Source organism: Mustelus asterias, chromosome 9 (genome assembly GCF_964213995.1).
Source record: "Mustelus asterias chromosome 9, sMusAst1.hap1.1, whole genome shotgun sequence".
In the NCBI taxonomy this organism is placed as follows: Eukaryota; Metazoa; Chordata; class Chondrichthyes; order Carcharhiniformes; family Triakidae; genus Mustelus; species Mustelus asterias.
Genome location: NC_135809.1, coordinates 133,609,205 through 133,622,661, shown reverse-complemented (window position 1 = coordinate 133,622,661; position 13,457 = coordinate 133,609,205). Strand labels below are relative to the sequence as shown.

General features: G+C 42.6%; 1 protein-coding gene across 4 annotated transcripts in view; it reads left to right on the top strand.

The window, feature by feature from the left end:
• Positions 1–13,457, top strand: part of ttc17 (tetratricopeptide repeat domain 17) — a 103,554-nt gene that overhangs the window by 60,063 nt on the left and 30,034 nt on the right. For all 4 annotated transcript variants that reach the window (XM_078221060.1, XM_078221057.1, XM_078221058.1 and 1 more), the window contains one exon: positions 13,068–13,232. In XM_078221060.1, the coding sequence (XP_078077186.1) occupies positions 13,068–13,232 (165 nt within the window). The remainder of the gene's footprint in view (positions 1–13,067; positions 13,233–13,457) is intronic.

The window sequence follows — 13,457 nt, the reverse complement described above, 5'->3', positions numbered from 1 at the left end:
GTGGGATTGTGGTCGGTGCAGACTCGATGGGCCGAATGGCCTCTTTCTGTGCTGTAGGGTTTCTAAGATTCTAAGAATACAACAGCAATGGAAATTTGGAGCACCAGCCACAAATAATTGTAGATGTTGGGTTAATTAAAATTCTCAAGATTGAGATATATTTGTTAGGGAGGGATATCAAGGGATCTGCAGTAAATACGATGCGTGGAGTGGAGGTGCAATTATCCTTGATCTAATTAAATGGAAGAAAAGGCTCAAGGGGTTAAATCATCCAATTTTATTCCTGAAGGATCAGATCAGGTTTTTGATATTGGGACACCAGAAGAAATATCATGTTCTATTTGTATTTAGTTAATAACCCAATACTAGAAAGGCACATTCTAGCAATAGTACTAAAGACTTGTGCTTCTGAACTAGCCATACTCCTCATCAAACTATTCCAGTGCAGCGGCAATGTTGGCATCTATCTCGCAATGTGCAAAATTGTCCACGTAGCTCCTGTCCACAAAAAACAGGACAAATCCAGCCTGGCAGTTACCGCTCCATCATCTCAATCATCAACACTGATGAAAGGGGTCATTGACAGTGTTATCAAGCAGCACTTACACAGCAATAACCTGTTCACTGATATTCAGTTTGGGTCCTGTCAGGGTCACTCAGCTCCTGACCTCATTTACAGCCTTGATCCAAACATTGACAAATGAGCTGAGCTCCAGAGCGAGGGAGAGATGACTGCCATTAACACCAAGGCACCGTTTGACTGTGTGTGGTATCAAGGAGTCCCAGCAAAACTGGAGTCAATGGGGATCGGGGCAAATGCTTCAGCTGTTGGAATGACACCGGGCACAAAGGAAGATGGTGATTGGAGATCTCAGTCCCAGGACACCACTGCAGGAGCTCCTCAGGGTAGTGTCCTTGGTCCAACCACCTTCAGTTATTTCATCAATGACTATCCCACCGTCATGAGGTCAGAAGTGGGGATGTTTGCTGGTGATTAATATTCAGCACCATTCACAGCAAGTCCTGAACAACTTTCAGGCTTAGGATGATAAGTGGCAAGTAATATTCTGCCATAAGTGGACAAGTACCAGACAAAGTCCATCTCCAACAGGAGAGAATCTGCCCAACTCCCTTTGACATTCAATGGCATTGCCATCTCTCAATCCTCCAACATCCTGGGGATTACCATTGATTAGAGACTGAACTGACCATCTTATCACGATCCAGGACAAAGAAATTTGTTTGGTTGGCTTTCAGCGTCTTAAAACATTCACTCCCTCCACGACTAGCGCACAGTAGCAGCAGTGTGTGCCGTCAACAACACCTCACCAAAGCCCTTTGACAGCATGTTCCAAACTCACGGCCTCTACTGCCTAGAAGAACAAGGGAAACGGATGCATGGGAACACCATAGCCTGCAAGTTTCCCTCCAAGTCTCTCACCATCCACTGTCACTGGGTCAAAATCTTGGATCTCCTTTCCTAACAGCACCGTGGGTGTACCAGCACCTCATGGACTACAGTGGCTAACGACCACCTTCTCCAGAGCAATTGGAATAGGCAATGAATGCAGGCCAAGCCAGCAATGCCCACACCCCGTGAAAGAATAAAATAAAGTAAAATATCCAAAAGATAACATCCCTGACTGCAACAGCTTCTCAGTCCTGGCACAGCAGTGTTAAGGTAGAATACAAACTGAACCCATGATCTTCTGACTCAAAGATAAGAGAACTACCAGTGAGCCAAAGCTGATAACTTAAAGATGATAAATTGCTACATCAACGATATAGAAATGTTAAATTCTGAAATTTTTTCCTGAACAGATCACATGGGCGGGATTTCTGTACTTTGACTTTTTGTATTTTTGAATTCCATTTTCATATTTTGTCTTTTTTATTTTGCTGTACTTGTGTAACTAGATCAGTGTATCTAAAAAAAATCTGTTATATTTATTACAAGATTGCACCACTAGCATTGGGTAGAGATTCTATTCAAAATCACTGCTAGAATTTTAATAAGTTTTCAAATTTAGTTTTTTCCTAAATGAGCATATGGAGACCAGATATAGACCTGCACCTGTCATGGGAATTGATTTTTTTTTTGTAATTCTGAGTGATAAATGATAGCTGACTCGTTGAATTATAACAAGATCAACTTGACACAGTTTTCAGGTTACAGTGCTGGAAATGTCCCTGGGCTTAACTGATCTGTTTTTGTGTATCTTTTATCTAAGAACATTGTGCTCCTGTTGTACCTTGGAAAAAGCCACCTTGGGGCTATAATTAAAATCCGGGCATTAGTTCAGCTCACACGGAGCTATACTTAGTATGTCTACGTCACAAATACAGCACTATTATCCAGTCTGTTTAATTTGCTGCTGGTGTGAGTTCATTTGATTGTTTTGCATTGCCAGTTGTCCCCCCTTCTTCCTGCTTTATTGAAACATAGAATCATAGAAACCCCACAGTACAGAAAGAGGCCATTCGGCCCATCGAGTCTGCACCGACCACAATCCCACCCAGGCCCTATCCCCATATCCCTACATATTTTACCCGCTAATCCCTCTAATCTACGCATCCCAGGACATTAAGGGGCAATTTTAGCATGGCCAATCGACCTAACCCCCACATCTTTGGACTGTGGGAGGAAACCGGAGCACCCGGAGGAAACCCAGGCAGACACGAGGAGAATGTGCAAACTCCACACAGACAGTGACCCAAGCCGGAAATCGAACCCAGGCCCCTGGAACTGTGAAGCAGCAGTGCTAACCACTGTGCCATGATAGGTTACAGCACAGAACGAAGCCATTCGGCCCATCTTGTCAGTGCTGGCACTCCAAAGGAGCAATTCACCATGTGACATTCTCCAAAGCCGTGCACATTCTTCTTTATCAGATGACAATTGAATTCCCTCTTGAATATCTCGATTGAACCTCCTACTAAAACACACTCAGGCAGTGCATTCCAGGTCCGAAGCACTCACTGTGTGAAAAAGCTTTTCCTCATGTCGCATTGCTTCTTTTACTTTAGTTACTTTAGACCTTGTTCTCGATCCTTCCACCATTGGAAACAGTTTCTCTTTACCTTCCCCCTCCAGACACTTCATGATTTTGAATACCTCTATCAAATCTCCCCTCCTCGCCAAAAAAAAACAGTCCAGTCCCAATTTTTCCAATCTATTGATGTAACCGGGGTTCCACATCCCTAGAACATTCTCACGAATCTTTCCACTCCCTCTCTAATGACTTCAGCATCCTTCCTAAAGTTTGCCCAGAACTGGATATGGTGCTCCATTTCAGGCCAAGCTAGTGTTTTATACCGGTTTAGCAAAGGGCCATCTGGACTCGAAACGTCAGCTCTTTTCTCTCCTTACAGATGCTGCCAAATCTGCTGAGATTTTCCAGCATTTTCTCTTTTGGTTTCAGCATAACCTCCTTGTTTGTGTACACTGTTGATGAAGTTCAGGATGCTGTATACTTTAAGTAGCCGCTTTGTGTTTTGGCAAGCATATTTTATGTTGACAAATTTGCAGTTTCACAAATTTACTTGACTTAATATTGTGCTTAGACCTTCAAAACGAAGATGACATCTGCCAGGCTTCATGATTTGTGTCTTCTCGCGCAAAGTGACTGACTCAGGCCAATCCTGGACAGAGAGGATAAGCGTGTATTTTTGTCCTTTCATGGGACGGGGGCGTCGCTGGCTAGGCTAGCATTTATTATCCATTCTTAATTGCTCTTGAGAAGGTGGAGGTGAGCTGCTTTCTTGAACCGCTGTAGTTGCTCTCAGGACTGGGATTCTCAAGCCAGGGTTCTGTTCTCTCTCCTACTTTGTCGCTTCTCTGCAGTAGTTTATGCAGTCAGCTTTTGACTGTACTGTGGCTTATTGGATGAAACACTGCCATGAGGCACAGTTTGTGGCAACTTCTGTGGAAGTTAAAAGGCTCAGACTGAAGTTTCATAGTTTGGAAGCTACATTGTGCGGAAGCATGGTGTCTAGTGCTGTTTGTACTCAAGTCGACTAAGAGTGCCCAAGGTTGCTGGTACCTGGGATCTCTAACATTTCCCTTTTGTTCCCTTTTCAATGAAGCCTTTATTTTCTCTGACCTCCATGAGATCAGGTGCCATCTCTCAGTTGTGGAAAGAGGATCTGCTTTGTGTGCTGATTATTGGTATGTGGATGTAGTGTCCGGATCAGCAGAGCTGACTTTGCATGATCATGGTTGTGACATTGGAGGAATTGACTTCAGTGAGAATGCTGGAGTTTACTTGTCGATCTTGCCACTTGCCTTTGAGTATCCTGCGGCCAGACCACTGGTGGAACTTCTCCAGCACCCAGACTCTCCTTTGGTAGGTGAACCGAGTTCAACTGACATATAGAAGGGCGTGACAGCAGCAACAGCAACGTTGTGGATTGAACCCTTAATCCTTTAATGGCGATCTGTGTTGTTGATGACCTGGTTGCGTGGTTTTTGAAAAGCTGCACTGGCACTGTTGATTTTGTGCCAGATTCTCTTTCCGTGTTGACCTCTTGAGAAAGGTAGCTGCGGAGATGTTGGAAGTGTTCAACAACCTCTGTTTGCTTTTTGTGAGTTGCCAGCATTTAGAAGAAAGGAAAACTAAATGGAACCTATGGGCAACAATAATGATAATCCAATCTCAAATTGGTCACGAGTATGGAGTTTGCAAGTTCTCCCTGTATCTGCATGGGGTTACTCCAGTTGCTCCAGTTTCCTCCCACAGTCCAAAGATGTGCAGGTTAAGTTGATTGGCCATGCTAAATTGCCCTTAGTGTCAGGGGAACTAGCAGGGTAAATACTTGGGGTTACGGGGATAGGGTGTGGGTGGGATTGTTTGTCGATGCAGGCTCGATGGGCCAAATGGCCTCTTTCTGCGCTGTAGGGATTCTATGATTCTATATGGTTTTTTTATTTGGTAACTAAGCATATGAAACACTAGTCCCTTCACTAGTCTTCCTCTTTTCACACTCATTCCATTATTAGGTACTTATCAAACATGTCAGAAAAAGGTTAGCAGGTTTTAGACATTGACAAAGAATCCTCCCTCTTCCGGTTCAAGTTGGCTGGCAAATCAGGTACATACCCTGGAAAAATTCCATAAACCATCATGTAAGAATTTACCCTCAATCTGTATTGAGATCCCTAGAGATTCATTGAATACAGTTTGGGGCAAGAATGCAATCAAACAGTAATGAGATAAACTTTCAACTCAAATATTTTAGTTTCTGACCATTGGTGCATAATTCCTAGGTTGAGCCTGATGCATTGGATCTCATGACTTGGCATACAAACTTCCTTGCTGCTCAGATGTGAATCAAGCAAATCTCTTTTTTGCCAGTACCCATAGGTTATCCGGTCTGTAAGAACAGACATGATTGCTTAGGAAAGAAAAAGTTTAGGATAGTCTCTCGCACTATCATTGTAGCATTATGTTCAGAGCAATGACTTGGTCTGTGCTTATGACCTTGCGGCATTCAGGCCATGTCTGTTCTGCCAACGTACAGTTGTTTCACCTCTCTGGCAACAATATTCCACACCTATCTTTGGCTGCCCTTAGCATTGGTATTTATATTTTTTACTGTTCTGACTTTCAACCCCACATCTTGTCCATTGGGTTAACTACCTCCAAAAAGTTTATATTGTATTTTATTGCAAGCAAAAAAAAATCCTCAGTATCGCAAACATATATAAAACTCACCTGCTTCCGTATTTGACAAGATCCTTCTATCACCTTTCTCACCTACTTCCAGAGAAGATGCCAGAAAAACAACTTAAGACAGTTGATGTTTCTCTTGCCTTCAGCCTCTGTCTGTTGTGGACTTTGGTTTCCTTTAAAAATCAGTCCAAGACATTGCTGCTCTGAAGTTCTCCCCCTTGTTCCTCTTACACCACAAATAAAACATCCTGCATGTTGTTCTTCGTCTTAATATTCTCACTGTGCTGAAATTTCCTAGTCATTCTTCCCCACGTCATTTTATGCTGTTGAATTTCTGGCTTTTCTCAGATTTTCCTTCCTCCCATCAGCATTGAGTGTCTTGAATGTTACACACCCACTTTTTTCTGATTTATTTGAGCCATTGCACTGAGAGGAGGTTGGAAGCTGTGTGCACCAAGGACGTTATGGTGATGGTCTCACCTGATAAAGGAGCAGCGCTCCAAAGGCTCGTGATATCAAATAAACCTGTTGGACTTCAACCTGGTGTTGTGAGACTACTTACTGTATGGCTTAAAGGAAGTGAATGAAAATAGGATGGATAAAATTATGCTTCCAGTTGGTCATTAATGTGAGTAAGAATGGAAGAGGAAAGGTGATGGAGCCTGAGGAATCCTTAGTTGGCCAAGTCCAAATCAGATCATCTGGTGAAAGGTCATCGACCTGAAACGTTAGCTATTTTGGTTTTTGCAGATGCTGCCAGAAATGCTGGGTATTTCTAATTTTTAGAACGTGGTTAGTAATGTTGGTTAACTATTAAACAGCAAGGAATCTGATTGATAAACTCTTCAGACAAATAAATCAGTGTGTATCACTGTTTTTTGGATAATCATATGAAGTTAAATGGGTTGGGACTGGAAGAGTAATGGAAGGCCAAACAATTGCTCAGAGTTTCAGATAATTAGGCATTATTACTGGGAAATACTGTAGGGCTGTACTTTAATTGTATTTTGTGTTGGACCAAAGGCTGTCTGTGAAACCCGCTGAAGCCTAAATCGCCATCCTGAATGGATGCAAAATATGTTACCTGAAGGGAGTTCAGAGAATTACTTTCCGACATCTGTTTTTTATTCAGTGTGTGGTTTTAAACTGTGTTGTTTAGTGTTTAAATTTCAAATGGAATGTCTTAAACACAGAGCCTGGGTTAAGATTCATCTTTTGTGCAGAATCACAAGTGAAGAGGAAACAGAAAAACCCAGAAGGATGGTTTAAAATGTTTCAGTAAACTTCAATAAATATTCCCCAATGTTATTTTCAAATAATTTTGCTGTTTATGTAAACAAAAGTGGAATGTTTATGGTAAGTTTTATTTTCTTTTAATGGAAAACATTCTATGCTCCAGTCAGTGCTTGGTAACGCTCTTAAAACATCACCCACATATGATGTAGGTGACCAGAACTAGCTTATTCTGCAACACATTACAACAATAACTTATATTTATATAGCACCTTTAATGCAGTAAATGTTGCAAGGTGCGTTATCAAAAAGAAAATTGACACCAAACTGCAAGAAAAGGTTATTAGGATGGCTGTTGAAAGCTTGTCAAAGAGATCAATGTTAAGGAGATTAGAGTCATAGTGGTTTACAGCATGGAAAGAGGCCCTTCGGCCCAACTTGTCCATGCCTCCCTTTTTCTTAAAACCCCAAAGAACAAAGAACAATACAGCTCTGGAACAGGCCCTTCGGCCCTCCAAGCCTGCACCGATCATGTGTTCCTAACTAGACCATCCGTTTGTATCCCTCTATTCCCAGTCTGTTCACGTGGCTATCTAGATAAGTCTTAAATGATCCTAACGTGTCTGCCTCAACCACCTTGCTTGGTAGTGCATTCCAGTCCCCCACCACCCTCTGTGTAAAATACGTCCCCCGCATATCTGTATTGAACCTTGCCCCCCTTACCTTGAACTTGTGACCCCTTGTGTTTGTCATTTCTGACCTGGGAAAAAGCTTCCAACTGTTCACCCTATCTATGCCCTTCATAATTTTATAAACTTCTATTAGGTCGCCCCGCAACCTCCGTCTTTCCAGGGAGAACAACTAGTTTACTCAATCTCACCTCATAGCTAATACCCTCCATACCAGGCAACATCCTGGTAAACCTTTTCTGCACTCTCTCCAAAGCCTCCACGTCCTTCTGGTAGTGTGGTGACCAGAACTGGACGCAGTATTCCAAATGTGGCCTAACCAACGTTCTATATAACTGCAACATCATATGCCAACTTTTATACTCTATGCCCCGTCCAATAAAGGCAAACATGCCATATGCCTTCTTCACCACCTTTTCCACCTATGCTGCCACCTTTAAGGATCTGTGGACTTGCACACCCGGATCCCTCTGTGTGTCCATACTCCTGATGGTTCTGCCATTTATTGTATAGCTCCCTCCTGCATTAGATCTACCAAAATGCATCACTTCACATTTATCTGGATTAAATTCCATCTGCCATTTCTCCGCCCAATTTTCCAGCGTATCTATACCCTGCTGTATTCTCTGACAATGTTCATCACTATCCGCAACTCCAGCAATCTTTGTGTCATCCGCAAACTTACTGATCAGACTACCTACATCTTCTTCCAAATCATTTATATATATCACAAACAGCAGAGGTCCCAGTACAGAGCCCTGCGGAACACCACTAGTCACAGACCTCCAATCAGAAAAAGACCCTCCACTGCTACCCTCTGCCTTCTATGGCCAAGCCAGTTCTGTACCCATCTAGCTAGTTCACCTTTGATCCCGTGAGATTTAACCTTTTGCACCAGCCTGCCATGAGGGACCTTGCCAAATGCTTTACTAAAATCCATGTAGATGACATCCACGGCCCTTCCCTCATCAATCATTTTTGTCACCTCCTCAAAAAACTCAACCAAATTTGTGAGGCATGACCTCCCTCGTACAAAACCATGTTGTCTATCGCTAATTAGACTATTCAGTTCTAAATGTGTATAGATCCTATCTCTAAGAATCTTCTCCAACAATTTCCCTACCACGGACATCAAGCTCACTGGCCTATAAGCCAGTCCCAATTGCCCGCATTTGGCCCATATCCCTCTATACCCATCTTACCCATGAGATTCTTAAAGAAGAAAAGGGAGGTGAAGATATTTCCCAGAGCTAAGGGCTCTGACAACTGAAGACACAGACGTTAATGATGGAGCAATTACAGAGCAAGAATTATAATATAATTTAGTACCCACCATGATCAGTAATTAACTTAAATCTATGACTTTTGTACTTCAAATGGCGTATTTCATCTCAACTTGTTGCTACTATAGAATCTTTGTGTCTCCCAAATGTCAGAATCAGAAGGGAACCCAGGCAGGAACTGGCTGTTAGGTTATTCCTGCCAAGAGAAAAAGAGAAGATAAAATTGGCAGTAATCCTGGAGAAAGACCAAGTCCTTGCTTTTTATGTTGGAATGTTCTCCATGTGTTTCTTGGCACAGCTTCCCAATCTAAATCAGATGACCATGAATCGAGAGCAGATACTCTTGGAACGAGACTTGTTAATGGTTTCCAAATGTTGAGAACCTCATAAGTTGTAAGTGTGCCCATTTGGGATCCATCGTAAATGATAATGAATGGACTGATAGTTTATGGTGTCAATTTGAGGGGTTTTACATTTATTGCCAGACTATCATGAAAACTAACTCTTGCACCACATGATGACACATTCATAATATGTTGCCTAGAATGGTAGGCTAGATGCATGACTTCAGAAAGATTGTGGCAATTTTACTTGGCTGATTAAACTCGTCACTGGAAGGGCTGAGGAACACTATCTTAAAACCTGTGCTGAAAGTAGAGTACTTATTTAGCAGTAGTTTGGAATCTTGACGCAAGTAATCTGTTATCAGCATCGTTCAGTCCTGGGCGTTGGGGCAGGGAGGGGTGATGGCAGTTTTCAACATGATTCTGGATGGAGGTCTAAGATGGTGAAGGTGTGCTCGCAGCTTTGTAGGATCATGGTTAAGAGAAGCAGAAACTTGAAGATCGATGAGATGGAATTTTCAGGGATCAGTATGATGGAACGAACCCAGAAGATCCAGAGGGTGGTGATATAGGTGAAGCTTTATAGATAACCTTCAAGGATAATCGCACTATTTTCCAGTTGAGTTGCAACATCATCACTTGTGAAATCGTGAGGGCTAATAACGATTTCCCCCATCTCCCATTTTTGCAATGCTAGTTCTGTTCTGCTTTATTTTTGCTTTATTCTTTCATGGGATGCAGGTATTGCTGGCAAGGCCAACATGTGTCATTCATCTCTAATTGTCCTTGAACTGAGTGACTGGTTAAACCATTACAGAGAACCCCAATGTACTCCATCTCCTTTGATAGGTGCAACTCTCAGTTTTGATATTCTGAAAAATCTTTTCTGTACCTTCTCCATTATAACTACTTCTCCCAACCAGTAAGTGGTTGCTATCACACTGGCGGCATCCCGAGGGCTGCCTGATGAAGTAAGTTTGCTGTATACCTTGCACCTTACAGCATTTCCAGGATGTTGTACCCAGCCGCCACCGCCTCCTTTGCGATATAGTAAGGCTTGCACACGGCAGAAGGCTGAGTAGACCCTGCCACTCTTTGATCAGACACCATTGTTGCACACACTTATATCGCTTTGTGCAGAACCACCTTGTAGTTGACAGCTGGACCAACCACTACATCATTTCGTTCCTTTGCTCTGCACAGATGTTTCAGCACACTCTCTCCAATCGAGCTTGCTGGTATTTGAGCATCAAAAGACTCGCATGCTAATTAACTTATTTTTACTCCCATAATTATTGGGACAGGGAGTTGAGCTTTCAGACAGGGAAGGGAAAGAGAGCATCAGAATCATATAAGTGACAATTAGTTGCTTTTTTAATTAAAATTGAGTATTAAAAATTTTGTGCCTGCATATATTGCATCATAATCTCCTCTTCCATGATTATAATGGAAACAGCTGATGTAATTATACCCTCTGTTAGCTGGTGCTGTAGTTAGTTTCTGTTTTACACCTCACAGCTTGTAAGCTCATACTTGGAGAGAAACTTCTATTGGAGGCAGTTCAGAGAAAGTTCACTGGGGTGGACCCCGATATGGAGGGATTGTCTTATGAGGAAAGGTTAAACAGGTTAGGACTCTACTCATTAGGATTCGTAAGGGGCTTGACAGGGTAAATGCTGAGAGGATGTTTCCCCTCATGGGAGAGTCTAGGGCCAGAGGACATCGTCTCAGAATAAAGGGGTGTCAATTTAACAGTGAGCTGAGGAGGAATTTCTTCTCTGAGGGTTGAGAGTCTTTGGAGCTCCTTGCCACACACAGCTGTGGGGGTGGAGTCCTTGTGTATATTTAAGGCTGTGATAGATTTTTGATCAGTAAGGGAATCAAGAGTTAAGGGGAAAGGGTTGGAAAGTGGACGTGAGGAATTTTGGATCAGCCGTGATCTTATTGAATGGCGGAGCAGGCTCAAGAAGCCGAACTACCTACTCATGTTCCTATTTCTTATAATCTTCTGACCCCAACCAACTTCTCTACTTTCCAACTTCAAGTTTTGCTGATCAAGTATGAATTATAAAATGAGGAAATATTATATAAAAAACATTTGGTTTTAAAAAGGGAATTCTGCCTGAGTACTTTGATCAAATTATCTCTTATCCTGTCTAACCTTGCTTAGCCTGAAGATTCTGTGTGCTATGTCACAGGAGATTGTGTTTTTATGTGGATTGCCACTTTGTCTCCACACCTGTCTGTTGCATTTTCATAGAATTCATAGAATCTCTACAGTGCAGAAGGAGGCCGTTGGGCCCATCGAGTCTGTACCAACCACAATCCCACCCAGGCCCTATTGCCGTAACCCCACACGTTTACCCTGCTAATCCCCCTGACACTAGGGACCATTTAGCATGGCCAATCAACCTAACCCACACAACTTAGGAAACCGGAGAACCCGGAGGAAACCCAGGCAGACACGGGGAGAATATGCAAACTCCACACAGACATTGACCCAAGGCCAGAATTGAACCTGGGTCCCTGGCGCTGTGAGGCAGCAGTGCTAACCACCGTGCCACCTAACTGGGTTTGAGGAATGGATGACTAGGAGAATGGCCAAAAGATCTGATGAAATTTAAAAGCTGCTCTACGTGGGAGACAGAGGGAAAAGTATATATGGAATATGTGGTATTGGTCAGCAGGAAACTATGATTCCAAGTAGGGACAGTTACTCTTTTCTCGTTCATTTGAAAATACAGGCACTGAAACTTCACATAAGTACATACAATTTGTTGGCAATATTGGGCTATTTGTTGTAAATTCAGTCACAGTTTAACAACTAAAGTATTCATGATTTCACTGCAAATAATAGAAATCTTGACTTTGATGTATGTGACCAGTTAATGTTAATGACATTCAGCTGATGAAGGGGCAGTACTCCGAAAGCTCGTGCTGCCAAATAAACCTGTTGGACTTTAACCTGGTGTTGTGAGACTACCTACTGTGCCCACCCCAGTCCAACGCCGGCATCTCCACATCACAGTTAATGTTCATTAACCTAATTTTCTAAATGTGAATTAGGTTTATAGAGATATATGTGATAGAGATTTACAAGGATGTTGCCTGGATTGAGTGGCATGCCTTATGAGGATAGGCTGAGGGAGCTCGGTCTTTTCTCCTTGGAGAGACGTAGGATGAGAGGAGACCCAATAGAGGTATATAAGATGTTGAGAGGCATAGATCGGGTGGACTCTCAGAGGCTTTTTCCCAGGGTGGAAATGTCTGCTACGAGAGGACACAGGTTTAAGGTGCTGGGGGGTAGGTACAGAGGAAATGTTAGGGGGAAGTTTTTCACACAGAGGGTGGTGGGCGAGTGGAATCGGCTGCTGTCAGTGGTGGTGGAGGCAAACTCAATAGGGTCTTTTAAGAGACTCCTGGATGAGTACATGGGACTTAATAGGATGGAGGGTTATAGGTAGGCCTAAAAGGTAGGGATATGTTCGGCACAACTTGTGGGGCCGAAGGGCCTGTTTTGTGCTGTAGTTTTCTATGTTTCTATGAATATTGAAATGACCATTACAACTTGCATTTAAACATGGCTGGAAAATTGGAAAGGAATGGTCATCGACCTGAAACATTAACTCTCTTCTCGCATGCTGCCTGAACTGTTGAGTATTTCCAGCTTTTTCTGGTTTTGTGATAAGTTGAAAATTAAATTTCTCACCAAGTAGCACGATTACTTTTTAAAATGAATGATGTTTAGCTATTTAGTTTTCTCCAACCTTTTATATAAATGTGCAAGTTTTGCAAATCCAGTATAACATGTAAAACATACATGTCGTTCCCTGTTCTTATTCCTAGAAGATCATTGTTACAGCAGTCAGAAGGACTTATCAGCTCATGAGCATCAAAAGTATTTTGCTGATCCAGAGAGGATAATTGAGTCCTCGGAGGAAACCACCAAAGAAGAACTTTTTCAAGTGTCCAGAGACCCAGCTGGGGATTCTTCACCATCTGAGCCTAAAAGTGAGTCCCTTTCTTAGTTTTTATTCTTTCATAGGCTGAGGGCATCACTGGCAAGGCCAACATTTATTGCCCATCCCTAATTGCCCGTTTTAACCGGGACAATTTCAGAGGACAGCTAAAAACCAACCACATCGCTGTGGGTCTGGAGTCACATGTAGGCCAGACCGGGTAAGGATGGCAGATTGCCTCCCCTAAAGCACGTTACTAAACCAGATGGGTTTTTGC